This window comes from Thamnophis sirtalis, unplaced genomic scaffold (genome assembly GCF_051295495.1).
Source record: "Thamnophis sirtalis isolate CommonGarterSnake01/CBP01778 unplaced genomic scaffold, rThaSir2_p1.2 scaffold_2, whole genome shotgun sequence".
NCBI classification, from domain to species: domain Eukaryota; kingdom Metazoa; phylum Chordata; class Lepidosauria; order Squamata; family Natricidae; genus Thamnophis; species Thamnophis sirtalis.
In genome coordinates this window covers 98,820,477-98,834,810 of record NW_028261382.1, presented here as the reverse complement: position 1 = coordinate 98,834,810, position 14,334 = coordinate 98,820,477, and the positions used below count along the sequence as shown (strand labels likewise).

At 51.7% G+C, this 14,334-nt stretch overlaps 1 protein-coding gene across 1 annotated transcript in view; it reads right to left on the bottom strand.

Annotated features, from left to right (window-relative positions):
- Positions 1 to 1,288: 1,288 nt before the first annotated feature.
- The window catches only part of USP28 (ubiquitin specific peptidase 28), a 33,898-nt gene continuing 20,852 nt past the window's right edge, over positions 1,289 to 14,334 (bottom strand). Inside the window, 11 exon segments of the mRNA XM_087706489.1 lie at positions 1,289 to 2,232; positions 4,449 to 4,644; positions 5,556 to 5,679; positions 7,221 to 7,300; positions 7,639 to 7,717; positions 8,857 to 8,965; positions 8,968 to 9,034; positions 10,268 to 10,363; positions 12,002 to 12,187; positions 12,357 to 12,496; positions 13,616 to 13,807. Coding sequence (XP_087562615.1) covers positions 2,057 to 2,232; positions 4,449 to 4,644; positions 5,556 to 5,679; positions 7,221 to 7,300; positions 7,639 to 7,717; positions 8,857 to 8,965; positions 8,968 to 9,034; positions 10,268 to 10,363; positions 12,002 to 12,187; positions 12,357 to 12,496; positions 13,616 to 13,807 — 1,445 coding nt within the window. The 3' untranslated portion in view covers positions 1,289 to 2,056.

Sequence of the window (14,334 nt, the reverse complement as noted above, 5' to 3'; positions counted from 1 at the left end):
CCTGGACCTCGCCTGGAATGGGATGATGGTTGGGGGCACTTAAGAGTTGTGGTTGAGATCTCTGCCAAGGACGGCTTGGGAAATCACGCTGACAAGAGGACCACCCGTTTCCCGGCTGTGTGTTGTGTAGCTTGTTCTCCCTAAGCGCCACTTAGAAATGTATTCTTGAGTAATGTGCTGCTGGAGGAGGGTCGTTGGGGGGTCCTGTATCTACTCTTAGGCAGAAGACAACGCTTCCTCTCCTCCCTGCCCCCACCTTTAATCTTTTGGAGAAGAATGACGTAAAAACCACCCCGGTTTAATGACGGAAGGAATGTCGGTGGAGGATCGGATGTCTGCAGAATAAAGCTCCATTCAACAAGCATTGTTAGGCTTTAAAAAGCCATTAAGCACTTATAGAAATTGGAACTCTTTTACTTGGCATCAGAGGCAGATCAGCCATCCTGGGCAGAGACTTGGGGATACTCGGATAACAGTTTCAAGAGGGGCAGAAGAAAGCAATCCACAAGCCAAGGCACTGGGTGAGCTTCCATGGATGGATTCAGGAGCCAGCCCTGTTTTCTTCAGCCAACTCTCCTTTCGAATAGTCTTAGCGCTCCTTAAGGCAACCTCTCTCATCAACCGGGGACACAACAGCTGGATTGTTGTGCCACCATTTTTGATAGAAAGGTCACGTAGGAAGAGTTTCCAACTTCAAAACAGTTCTAGGGTCGACCTTCTGCAATCGGAGGCATGTGCTGGCAGGACGCCAGCCTCTTTGTGGATCACAGCCAGAGGTGATGGAGCAATTTTTTTATTCTCCGAATCTAAGGAAATTAAGGGGTTGTTGTGTGTTGTGTGTGTGTGTGTGTGAAGTTAACTGCCACTGGGGACATGCCTGGAGGCTTCAGAATGACCGCTGAAAATTAGCAGAAGTTGTCTGTAGTTTTCAGGGATAGAAACAAAACCACAAATATCTTTAAATAGGGTAATATTTATTGCACTTTGAAACCAGAAATCTCGTCAGATTTGTATTTCCCATCTCAATTTGTTAGCCTTCTAATAAAAACAGATTGCTTTAAAAGATCTTGAGGGAAAAAAATATATAATCATTAAAAGTGTGACTTTATTCAGCTCGGTTTCGTCCTGACTTCAGTGCATCCTTTGCCAATTCTACCCTGGTAATTAAACTTCGGTGATTGACGTTCAAGAAATTATTTGGAGGAAGGTTCAAGGAAGCGGCTTCCAGTCTCGGCCTTCTGCGGGTTCTGCAGTTCTGTCCTCCTCTTCCTCCTCCCCTGGCACAAATGCCGGGGCAACAGCTGCATGCCAAGCGGCTCACCCACAAGAATGGCTACCGAAGAGGGCAGAGGGACTGCGGACGCGCGAATTCTCTCACTGCGAGGAAGCCTTGCTTACAATTAAGGTTCCTTCACCCAGAGCCTCCCTGTGTGTTATTTGACCCCCCTGGGGATGACTTGACTTATGCCCAAATTTGCGGTACTTGAAGGTCAGCAAGGGTCAAGGGCCCCTGGCCAGTATTGTCCATGCAGTCCTCCTCACAATTAATGGCAGCATTCATGGAGCCCAGCGGTGCCGCATTAACATCCTGGGAGGTCAACATGTGGGGCAGGTGCCTTTAAGAAGTCCACAGGGTCCGCCCACAATCCTCTCAAGAAACCCCTGGAACCTCTGGCCAGAGGAAGCGCCGACGTGGCAAAATGGGACTGTCTCTATCCAAGGCTTAGTGTAAAATGGCAGATTCTTCCTAAAAAGGCTCCCCACAAACCTCCTTGTGGGAAGTCAAGTCAATAATTAGCAAGTGGGGGTTCCAAAATCCATAACCCTGCATGCAACTAGGACATGGCCAAGGCCCCCCACCCCAGCCCCCTCTTTCCTAGACATGCACAGCTGTTCAGGCGGAAGGTTGGAGTCCTCCAGTGCGGTCCCCCTCCCTCCCTCCCTCCCTCCGGGATCCTTCCCCAGAGTCCCCTGGCAACCGGATCCCACTCCTGGGGAGGGTGGTGGTGGTTGAGGGGGCCTTGCAGGGCTTGAGCCGAGAGGGCTGGCCGCTCTTTTATTTCACGGCCACGGTGGAGGCCCGGTGGATGGACTCCATCACCGCTGCGAATCGGCTGCAGAGGTCGTAGGGCGAGTTGGGGCGGATCTTGGGGGGCTCCTTGAGAACGACGCCTTCCGGGGAGCAATCCAGCAGGCGGGGCAGGAACTCCCCCAGCTTCATCTGCAACTTCTCTGCAGGAGGAGGAGGAGGAGGAGGAGAGAGAGAAAGTTATGGACCACCGGCACCCTTGGCCCCTTCGAGGCAGCTTCAGCATAGCTTCTCCACGTAAGATGGGAGGAGGGATCTCTGCTCCTGGCAGGAGAGGGGGGGTATGTTGCAGGCCCCTCTGGCAAAGAGCTTCACCTGTGGGCACCCCTGGCCTAGAGGGACTTGGAAGGAGGGTCTTTTCAGCCTCTGGGACCCCCCCTGCCTCCCTCCCTGCCAGCAACCTTGGAGATCCCCTGGGGAGCTTGTGAGGTGACTGTTTTTATTCTCCCACAATCTTGGTTTCCTTCACGCTTCCTGGGTTCCAATGGCCGTCGTATTGTTTTAGTGGTGGCGGTTGTATGTTACCCAGACTTGTGTGTTTGGCGTGTTGGGCACCTACATAAATAAAGGGGGGGGGGGAATACAGCAGCCGAAGGTTCCGGAGGACCTTATTTAGCTCTTTTTGTCCCCAAGAACCAGCCTTTCCCTCAGGCAGAGCCCCCTGCCTCACTCGGCCCTGGGGTTTGAGAAAACGTGATGGGCTGCACTTTTGGTGGCTCTGCATGGCCACACGGCCAGCCGGCTGCCACCAAAACGGACTAACCAGCCATATCCTGGATGCGCGAAGGTGCGCCTTAACTCCTGCAGGCCAGGGAGAACGCCTGCTGCTGCAACGCCTCTCCAAGAAGCAAGCTCAGGCATGCCCCCCTCCCTCCACGGTGGAAGGCGTTGAAACTTGCTCTGCGCTTCACAAGCTTCTCCTCTTAAAGCCGCAGGTCCGAGATTTGAATCTGCCCCCCTGGGCAGATTCAAATCTCGGACCTGTGGCTTTAAGAGGAGAAGCTTGCCCAGGGGGGGGGATCAAGGACACGGGACCCACCTCCGGGCCCTCCAACCTCCCATCAGCTTTGCAGGCTTGAGAGAGCTCGCAGGGAGGGCCAAGCGAGCCGCTTTCATCAAAGAAAACGCATCCCGCTTTATTGGAAACTCCTTCCAGATGTTGCCCTTGAAGGGGGGGGGAATGAAACCCTGATTTGCCTCTAAGTTTGTGTATTCCAAGTGTGCAAAACTAAAAAGCGGAGCCTCCTTATCTTTATTCTACTGCACTGAAAAGGACACGGGAGGTTAACGCTTTTCTTTCTGTGGTTTCCTATTCACACATCGCTGCCTCCCCTCCTTCCTCACTGTCTTATTACTGTGACGGGGAGCCATTTCTGAGGGCCCACAAAGCGTTGCCCTGTCAGCTCCAGCGTGCGTGCGCGCCCTGGCCGGCTGCTTTGCGGCCTTGATTTGGGGGCGTTTTTCACCCTCCTGAAGCCTCCAGGGGGGCGAAAAACCGCCCCACACGCAAACCGGAAGTCTGTCCCCCGGTTGGGCCGTTTTTCACCCTCCCCAGGCTCCGAGAAAGCCTCTGTAGGCAGGGGAGGGCGAAAGAGAGACCCCCTGGGCCCACCAGAAGTTGGAAAACGGGCCATTTCCGTTCTCCAGAGGGCCTCTGCTCTCCCCAGGCTCCAAGAAAGCATGCATGCGTAGGGCAGCCCTGGGGGGTGGTGGTGGTGTTGTCATGGGCAGATGCACAGGGGGCATGGTGTGGGGGTGGGCATTAAATTATGGGGGTGGGCATGCTTTTGGCATCCGGGGCAAGAATGTTTCCCCATCACTGTCCTATTATCATTATTTTTACTTGCATTTTGATAAGTATTTAAAGTCACAACCCCTGGTATGCCCAAATATTATTTATCAGCACGAATATAACACACACACACACACACACACATATATATATATTTGGGCATACCAGGGGTTGTGACACTAAATACATACCTATTTCCCTGGCTCAGCTGATAAAGGAGGAGAACCTTGTGGCTTAGTGGTTAACACATCTGCCTAATATGTAATACAGGCCAGGTTCAAATCCCAGTAAGGGTATGGCTAGCTGATGAGAGCTAAATAGCTTGAAATAGATCTATACTAGTCTCCTTTTATTTATCAGCACAAATACAACACACACACACACACACACACACACACAAAATAACCCCCATTGCAATAGAGAGGAATGACCGGAGGGACCAGGAGGCTGGAGTGGAGCTTGGGGATCATGCAGGGGTTTTCCTAGAAGTGCCACCCAAGAGACGCCCGAGGGGCAAGGAGAGCAGGCGGAAGGAAGTTGGGGTGGTGCCCAGGGCACCTGTCTTACCACCCACGTCCTTTCCCAGGTAGGCGCACCAGCGGCTCCTCATCACCTCGATGGCGTCCAGGTCGTCCCTGGAGACGTGGTTGCTCATGATCAGGTGCATGCAGGGGATGATCAGCTCGTTCAAGACGCTCACCCCTTCGTCCACTTCCTTCCCGTCGCCGCTTTCGAAGAGGGCGGCCGCAGCGTCGTTCAGCCTCTGCGGGAAAAGCACCGCCGGGAGTCGGTTGGCGAGGCTCCCGGAGAGGCCCCTCCCGGCATTCGGACGGGACCTTTTACAGCCACCCAGCCTGGCTCTTTGGCCCAGCTGCTCCTTTCCTATCAAGGCCAGGCGCTTGAAGACGGCTGGACTTCAACTCCCAGCATTCCCCAGCCGGCCGGGCCTCGGAAGGCCGGGAAAGACTTACTCCAGTTACGGCAGCGTTGGTCACACCTGGCCACTTGGAGAGGCCTGGGGAATGCTGGGAGATGAAGTCCAGCTATCAAGGGAACCCGTTACCTGTTGGGGAGCGCTAAAAAACAGGGGGAGGGGGGGGAACTAGCCGGAAGAATTATCGCAAAGTTAAGCAGGGATTATCTGGCTGTATGCTTTTAAATTTTAAATCAAGAGGGGCATGTTGGGAGGATAACCACTTGCAGGCACTTTATACCACAATTTATGTTGCTAAGTGAGGCATTTGTTGAGTGAGTTTGGCCCCATTTTACGACCTTCCTTCCCACGGTTGTTAAGTGGATCACCACAGGTGTTAAGTTAGTAACAGGGTTGTTAAATGGCCCCCAGTTTCCCCACTGACTGACTTTGCTTGTCAGAAGGTCGCAAAACGGAGTCATGTGACCCCGGCACACGGCAACGGTCATAAATCTGAGTCAGTTGTCAAGTATCAGACTGCAAATCACGCGGCCCTGGGGGGGGATGCTGCAACGGTCATACGTGTGGAAAAGTGGTGGTAAGTCGCTCTTTTCAGTGTCGTCACTAAATGGACCGTTGTAAGTCCAGGAAGGAGCCTTCAGCCACGTCCCCTTCTCAACCTCAACCCCGAATGGCAGGGAGGGGAACGGTATGAAGCCTGGGGGAGGGGAGAGGAGGGGAAGGGCCCCCCAAATACCCACCAAGAGGCACTTCCTCCTGTAGAGGGCGATCAGGGCGGCGTCCGCTCCCCGGCTGGCGCCTTTGGCCTGCAGGACGGTGTTGGTCTCGTAGGCGTAGACCAGGTAGGTCAGGGCCTCGCAGTACCTTTCAGAGGGCGAGAAAAAGTGCGTGTGGGCCTGTGTGACGCCATCCAGCCATCGCGATGGACGGATACAAACACACAACGGCTCCACCTTCAGGCCACCCTGGTTGCTTGGTTTAATTCTAGAGCAGTGACGGCTGACTCTTCTGTCCTCGTGTGCCGAAAGGCTGTGTGTGCGCACGCAACAGGGCGCCCATAACGCAATGCACGCATGACTCCCCCCCCCCGTGTCCCATTTTGGGCCTAGAAGGCTTCCCTACAGCACCCCGACCCCCCCGTGCATGCACACGCATCTCCCACATACTCAGCAAAGCCCTGAAAACCAGCTGGCTGGCGGGAGGCCCATGCGCGGTGGAGCTGAGCTGGGCGAGGAGAGCTGGGCATGCCCAGAGAGAGGCTCCGCCTGCCACCCGTGCTTCCCCATCACGGTTCTAGTGGCAAAAGGCTCGATCTCGAGGGGAGTTTACTGAAAAGACATTTCAGAATTCTCCTCCTGGACTTCAAATCGCCGGAAATATATCACTGCCTGGATCCGGTTAGGAGCAGCGGAAACATACATAAATAACCGCGGCAGCTTCAGGGAGCCCTTCGCAAGTGCAGGAGGAATTGGCACCACCTGCCTCCGTTTTCTCCCGAGGAGGCTCAGGGTGCCTTGAGTCGCACAGATTTAGCTCTCTGGGCAAAAGCAGAACTTATTAAAATTGAGTAGTTTCTCCTTGGATTGTACAAAATTGTACGATGTTTCGGCCAAGTGCACCAAACAGAGGCAGAGGGGCCCAAGGCCAATATTGCCCCTTCGTAGATGACTCAAGACAGGTTGGAAGACACGACTTCCATGGAGGGCCTGAAACACTGCAGGAGTCAAAAAGAGGGCTGGGAAAATAGACCCCTCGCATCCTGGACATAAATTGTTTCAACTCCCACCCTCAAAATGACGCTACAGAGCACTGCACATCACAACAACTAGGCACAAGGAGAGTTTTCTCCTGAATGCCATCCCTCTGCTAAACAAATAATTCCCTCAATACTGTCAAACTATTCACTAAGGTTGCATTGCTGTTACTATTAGTCTTCTCGATGATCCTCTCATCCATCTCCCACCACTTAGGACTGCAGGACTGTTGCTTGTATCCTTACAATTTATACTGATATTGATTGTTTCCTGATTGTTTATTGGTACCCTCTGACTATCATTGAGTGTTGTACCTGATGATTCTTGGTGAATGTATCTTGTCTTTTTATGTCCACTGAGAGCATCAGCAGCAAAGGCAAATTCCTTGTGTGTCCAATCACACTTGCCCAATAAAGAATTCTATTTCTATTTCTATTATTTCTATTTCTATTATTTCTATTTTTATTATTTCTATTTCTATTATTTCTATTTCTATTATTTCTATTTCTATTCCCATTCCCATTCTATTCCATTCCACTCCGCTCTACTTTATTCTACTCTATTCACAATACTCTTGTCTGTCGAAACCTCAACTCATCCGGCCTGAAGCCTTTAGCAATCCCTCCCTAAAATCCCCGCGGATGAACTTACTGGTTTTTCTGATAGAGCTCCAACCCCGTCAAGAGATAAACAGACACCTTGCGGAACAAGCTGTAGTCTTCGTGCCATTTCTGCCCAGAAATAGAAAATACAAAGTTTGGTCGTTGTTATGTTTGACTCCCCGCCACCCCCAAATCTCCCTTCTTGGTGCTTCTGCCCCGCCGTGGCTTGCTTGAAGCCACCGGTGACCTCCAGTGTCCCCCAGTCATGCCAGGCAGGAGAAGAGGCCGGTGATTCGACTTAAGAGGTGGACTGTGGCTCAAGGTATGAGCCAATGGAGATGGCGTAACGAGCAGCCCAAAGTCTCATTTCAACAGAGCCGGCTGTGACGAGAGAATCGGGAGCCAGGCAGCTTTTCACAAAAGTTGTGTGTGTGTCCATGTGTGTGTCGAAAGTCAGGACTTCTTACCTTGTACTCTTCCATGTCCACCTCATCTGGGCTGATTCCTTTCAGCTTTTCTCGGGCCACCTTCATAATGCTAATTGACCTGTTTCCCCCAACGGAGAGAAGGAAGACCGTGAGTCCAGGTGAGGTGGCATCTAGACCAGTGTTTTTCAACCTTGGCAACTTGAAGATGTCCGGACTTCAACTCCCAGAATTCCCCAGCCAGCATTCGCTGGCTGGGGAATTCTGGGAGTTGAAGTCCGGACATCTTCAAGTTGCCAAGGTTGAAAAACACTGATCTAGACAAACCTCTTCCATTTGATTTGCTCCCATCAAAAGGGAAGGTCGGTGGTTTCCCAGCAACTCACGCAGGACCTGGTACCCGAAGACGGTTCCTTTAGGTCCCTCTTGCATAGTAGTAGTAGCAGCAGTAGTAGAAGTATAGCCTATGTCCTAACCCTAATGTAGAGGTGGGTTCCAACCGGTTCGGCTGAATAGGTAGTAACTTGGCGGCCTGGGTCGCTGGAACTGGCGGTGACCCAGGCCTGCCACGCCCCCCGAACTGGTTCTCCTAGGGTGGTGGCATCTTGTTTTTTGGTTCTGCGCATTGCAAAAATTTTATTTTTCATTTTGTGGGGGGTTTGCGCATGCACAAACCTTTTTATTTGCAAACGCGCCCGCGCGTGGATTTTTTTTCTTTTCTTTTATTGAAAATTTTAATAAAAGGCTTTTACAAATATTTACCACTCCTCACCCACCCTCAACCTCCCCACCTGAACCCCCCCCCCAACCGACTTCCCAGAATAAATACAGGGTATAAATCTTTAACAAAGATGTTCTAAAATAAACTTTAAAAAAAGTTAGTATTATCTTTCATGTGAGCTTTAACTCCTCTGTTGTTAGGCTAACTCTAAACAGATTATATCATTCCTCGCTTTTTCAGTCATAAACTATCTGGAATTTCTTAGTCCCGTATTTATTTTGAGTATAGTCCATCCATCTTCTCCACTCCAGTTTATATCTCTCATTTGAGTGGTCCTTGAGATATGCTGATATTTTAGCCATACACGTGCGTGGATTTTTTGCACGCACCAAACTGGTGTAATGCCGACAGCAACCCACCCCCTCCCTCCCCTAATGAAGCATCTGCAAGCCAGCCACTAAGCTCGGAGGACATCAAGGAGCCCCCACACACACACCAGGAGCTGTAAATGGCCTCCTCGCCACCTGCTTTGAACCCACCTTTCGTCGTAGCTGAGGTTCCTGTCCGCAAATTGCTCCAGGAGGGTCCTTTCCACCACCTGCTTGGGGGCCTCGTTCTGCAGCAGGTATACCAAGACGTGTTGCAGGCGGGGTCATTCTGGGGTGTCGGGGTCTCCCTCGACAAGGAGTATAGTCTGGAATATTCTTCACGGAATGCCTGGGGAAGTCGGGGGTTGAAGCGTTTATCCTTCTAGCTCAGTGTTTCTCAACCTTGGCAACTTGAAGATGCCCGGACTTCAACTCCCAGAATTCCCCAGCAGTGGTTAGGACAGTGTTTCTCAACCTTGTCAACTTGAAGATGTCCGGACTTCAACTCCCAGAGTTCCCCAGCCAGCATTCGCTGGCTGGGGATTTCTGGGAGTTGAAGTCCGGACATCTTCAAGTGGCCAAGGTTGAGAAACACTGTTCTAGCTGGTTATGTATCAGCCTGCAGCCATATTCCTTTTAGGGTCTTTGGCCTGCCACACTCTATCTATTATTTTACTATGCGGTTTCATTAGTGGGGTAATTGGGAGGGGGAATATTAAGGAGTAGAATTGTAGAATGTGTTATTGTCAAAATAAAACATTCCTTTCTAGAAGCCCAAGGTCATTCTTTCTCTCTGCACCTGTGCACCTGACCGGAACTAGATGGGTGGAAATGCCAGCGTGGCAGAGGGAGATTGGACCATGGAATGGACTTCTGGGATTTCCACAAAGGAGTTGGATAGCTCCCGCTTTCTGGAATTTCAGCTGGGAAGATGAACTTTTCCTAGTTGGAATTTTAATAAATATGAAATGGGCTCATATACCAAACAGATACACTACATTCAAGGTTGACTCAGCCTTCCATCCTTCCGAGGTGGGTGAAATGAGGACCCGGATTGTTGTTGGGGGCGATATGCTGACTCTGTAAACCGCTTAGAGAGGGGCTGAAGCCCTATGAAGCGGTATATAAGTCTAACTGCTATTGCTATTGCTATTCAAATCTCACCAGGTTGACTCAAGGTTGACTCAGCCTTCCGTCCTTCCGAGGTGGGTAAAATGAGGACCCAGATTGTTGGGGGAAAGAGGCTGACTGTGTAAACCGCTTTGGAGAGGGCTGTAAAAGCACCGTGAAGCGGTAGATAAGTCTATGCGCTATTGCTATTAGCAGGCAGAGCAAGTAATCCCCTCTGAGGAAAGTCCCCCTCTTCTGTTTGGGATCAAAGTTATTGGACTAAAGCTCTGTGCCTAAAGGACCGGCCGGGTGGGACCAAAGTGCAGAATCCGGCCTCCAGCTGGGCACCGCCTGCTCCTGCCTTCCACCCCATTCCAAGGGAGAAAAAGGGGAAGGAGGAGAGCCGGAGAAGAGGCCTCGTCCCTCGTGGACGGAGGAAACGAGACACGTGCGCTTAGGTGCAAAGTAGTACCTTGACGAGCCCTGCTTCAGACCCATCGCGATCGAAGGTCTGACGCGCTTTGGCAATGGCCAGGATGACCCCTTGCATGGCGGGGCTAAGCATCACCTGCCACAGAGAAGGAGGAAGAGGAAAGGGAGGGAGGGAGAGAGAGAGACAGAGAAGAGAGAGAGGGAGGAGGGGGGAAAGGCTGGATTGAAACAAGCTCTCTGTCATCCCACAGGCAAAAGATCCGAGTTCAGCTGAGGAGGATATTGTATCCAGATCCTTGGGAGGCGACTGACAGAAGAGGATTTGATAGGGTTCAAATGTGGGGATCCTCCCTTGAGCTTGGTTGTCATCTTGAAGACATCTCGTGACCCAACTCGGTAACACCGTCAGTGCTGCAAGGCAGTGGGGGGAATTGGGCTTCCACTACTGACGACGTTACCGAGTTGGGTCACGAAATGTCTGCAAGATGACAATCACATTCAGAGAGCACCAAGGACCATCAGAGAACCAAGGGCGATAAACAAGGAGCCTCTCCATGCAGCACAGCCACACGGTCAGCCCCGAAGGGAATCCGGCTGAGGCCGTCTTGGAGGCTTCAGGGTTGCCACCAAGCCCAAGAAGAGGCAGGGAAACAGCTGGATGGGGGTTTTGCAGCCCAAAACAAGGAAGCTTCCCTGTGGGAACCAAGGACACTCCGACTGGCGTTTGTCCAGGAGGAGTAAAGTAACCAAGCAACCAGGCAGCACCTGGATTGGACAGCGCGACCAGCGACTTGGGGGAAAGGGGAAACGTTTATTTCAGTTAGCTGAAGGCTGCAGGAACTTTCACCAGTTGTGCCAGTATGATGCATCCCATAAATTGTCCTTTGAGGAACTCAGGGATCTGCTTTCTATGGGTGCATCACTTGGAGCGCTGACACACGTTTTATAGGCAGAGTCAGCTGTGCTGCCTCTTTGTGCGTCACTTGTGTCTCGGTAACCAACTACCAATAAAACTCCACGGAAAAAGAGGGGACGTTTCCAAGTGTGGCTGGGGTTTCCCGCTTTGAGAAGCTGGCCATCAAGAACAGAATGGGCATTGGGAATAGTTGTGCTCTGCCAGCACCCAGCAGAGCTGGCAGCAGAGCCGGGCAGTGAGGAGGTTGGGGAGGAACCTGGGCCAGTCCTGGAGTCTGGAGAAGGCTCGGAGGAGGGCTCTGCGTCGGAGGCAGAGAGGGGGCCAGGGCCGTCTGACAGTTATCAGCTGCCTCTGGAGCCTCCATAGTTGGACATCAGTGAGGCAGAGGAACAGGGGGAGCCCGTTCCCAGTGCGCGCATGCGAAGAGCTGCCAGAAGGCAAGAGCAGTTAAGACAAAAGGGGCGACTCAGGAGTAAGGCTTGGAGGTGATTGGCCCCTCCCATAGGACATAAAGGAGGAGCGAAGGAACGGGAGCCTTGGCAGGAAGCAACTTGGTTCATTTTGGTCGGTTTAACCTCTGAAACTCCGTTTTGACTCTGTGCTCCGTGTGGCCTGGCAAAGCTAATTGCCAATTAGGTCTTTGGCAGCGTTTAAAGGGAAATTAAGGTGAGTGCTTATCAGCCTTATCCCGAAGGACTTTGGCAGACTACTGTAGGACTCTTTACAAACTATTTGGGACTTATTACAGGCTGTGAACAAACATTAATTCACAGCTGTTGAAATAAAAATAAAGGTTTGGGGACTAAGCATGTGCTTTTTACTGTATCCGGAAGACTACGTCAGAACAATAGGTGGTACCTCCTCGTTATAGCCATCCGCATCCGATCTAACTAGGATCTTCCCCACGCTGGGAATCTCCACTTCCGAGACTTGAGAGGTGAGCGGGGCAGAAGGCTCCCTCCGCTCCGCTTCCTGGGGCTCTTCTGCCTGCGGCATGGGGCTGACTTCCTCTGAGGGGGCCTTCTCTGCATCTGCCTCCTTCGGCTGTGGCAGTATCAAGGGTTGGGGGTGGGGAGAGGAGAGGGAGGAAGAAGAGGAAGAGGAGGAGGAGATGGGAGTGAGAGGAAGGCCATAGGAGCAGCACAAGAGGCCCAAGGAGGGCAAGAGGCTCAGCAGGACAGGTGGGAAGAGGACCGCTGACGATGACCCTCACCTGGTCAAGAGCAGCCGGGATGCCATCTTTCTCATAGACCTCGGCCGCCTTGGCGATAGCTTGGGCAGTCTGCTCCTTGGCCATCACGGCGTGCTCGGAGGAGAGAGAATGCGGCCCACACTCACAGGGGAAGGAGTGTTCTAGAAGGAGAAAGGGCAAAAAAAGGCATTTTCCATGGTTTACGCCAGAGGTCTTCAAAGTTGGCAACTTTAAGACTTGTGGACTTCAACTCCCAGAATTCTCCAGCCAGCATAATTTACTCTCTTGTAATCTCTTCCTCTGCAATCTCTCCACTTAGATCAGAGGTCTTCAAAGTTGGCAACTTTAAGACTTGTGGACTTCAACCCAGAATTCCCCAGCCAGCATAACGTACTCTCTTGTGATCCCTTCCTCTGCAATCTCTCCACTTAGATCAGAGGTCTTCAAAGTTGGCAACTTTAAGACTTGTGGACTTCAACTCCCAGAATTCCCCAGCCAGCATAATTTATTCTTTTGTAATCCCTTCCTCTGCAATCTCTCCACTTAGATTAGAGGTCTTCAAAGTTGGCAACTTTAAGACTTGTGGACTTCAACTCCCAGAATTCCCCAGCCAGCATAATTTACTCTCTTGTAGTCCCTTCCTCTGCAATCTCTCCACTTAGATTAGAGGTCTTCAAAGTTGGCAACTTTAAGACTTGTGGACTTCAACTCCCAGAATTCCCCAGCCAGCATAATTTACTCTCTTGTAATCCCTTCCTCTGCAATCTCTCCACTTAGATCAGAGGTCTTCAAAGTTGGCAACTTTAAGACTTGTGGACTTCAACTCCCAGAATTCCCCAGCCAGCATAACTTGCTCTCTTGTAATCCCTTCCTCTGCAATCTCTCCACTTAGATCAGAGGTCTTCAAAGTTGGCAACTTTAAGACTTGTGGACTTCAACTCCCAGAATTCCCCAGCCAGCATAACTTACTCTCTTGTAATCCCTTCCTCTGCAATCTCTCCACTTAGATCAGAGGTCTTCAAACTTGACAACTTTAAGACTTGTGGACTTCAACTCCCAGAATTCTCCAGCCAGCAGAGCTGGCTGGAGAATTCTGGAAGTTGAAGTCCAACAAGTCTTAAAGTTGCCATGTTTGGGACCCCTGGTTTATGCTTTCCCAAAGATATTATGTGGAGCTGTTGCAGTTGGCAGGACATGCCTGTCATCCTTTCCTGGCCCGCAATTCCAACTCCCTGTTTGCTGGGAGCGGAAGGCGAAGGCCGAGGGGCTCCTGCTCTCACCTTGACTGGAGTCAGATGACGGGTTCTGGGAGTCCAGAGGTTCCGGGGACGGCTCCATCTGGGCCATTTTGCAGGACTGCTCTTGCAGCTCCGCCATCTCCTGCTCCACCCGCCAGTTGTCTTCTTCGATGTAGCGCTGGAGTTCCAGAGGCAGCACTTCGACCTCTCTCTCCGCTTGTCTGTCGTCATAATCTGCCCAAGAAAGATAAGAGAGAGGGTCCTTGTCGGCCCACCTCCCAACACCTCTTGGGCAACAAAAGCAAGGCTTCTCGGTCGCCCCTTTTGCTCCTAGGAGGAGGCGGTGGCCACAAGTTGCTCCTGGCAGTCAGGAGGATTACATATTGTCTCCCGCATCAGAGACCAGTGGCGGAGAATGGATCTGCCTTGTGCAGGACCAGAAGGGTGAAGAGTGCAAAGCCTCCCACCTCTTTCCTGCCTTTGAGACCCAATAATTTGTGCCTCCGTGTCAGTCTTGACTCCTGGCAATTGCATAGACCAAGTGATGGCCAACCTTTTTGGCACTGAGTGCCCAAACAGGAACTCATGCGCATGTGTGCGCTCCGGAGTGCCGGAAACCTGAAGAACAGCTGGCCAGTGTGTGCATGCCTGTTTTTGGGACATTTCTGGACATTTTGGGGGCCATTTTCAGGCAATAGCAATAGCAATAGCAGTAGACTTATATACCGCTTCATAGGCCTTTCAGGCCTTTCTAAGCGGTT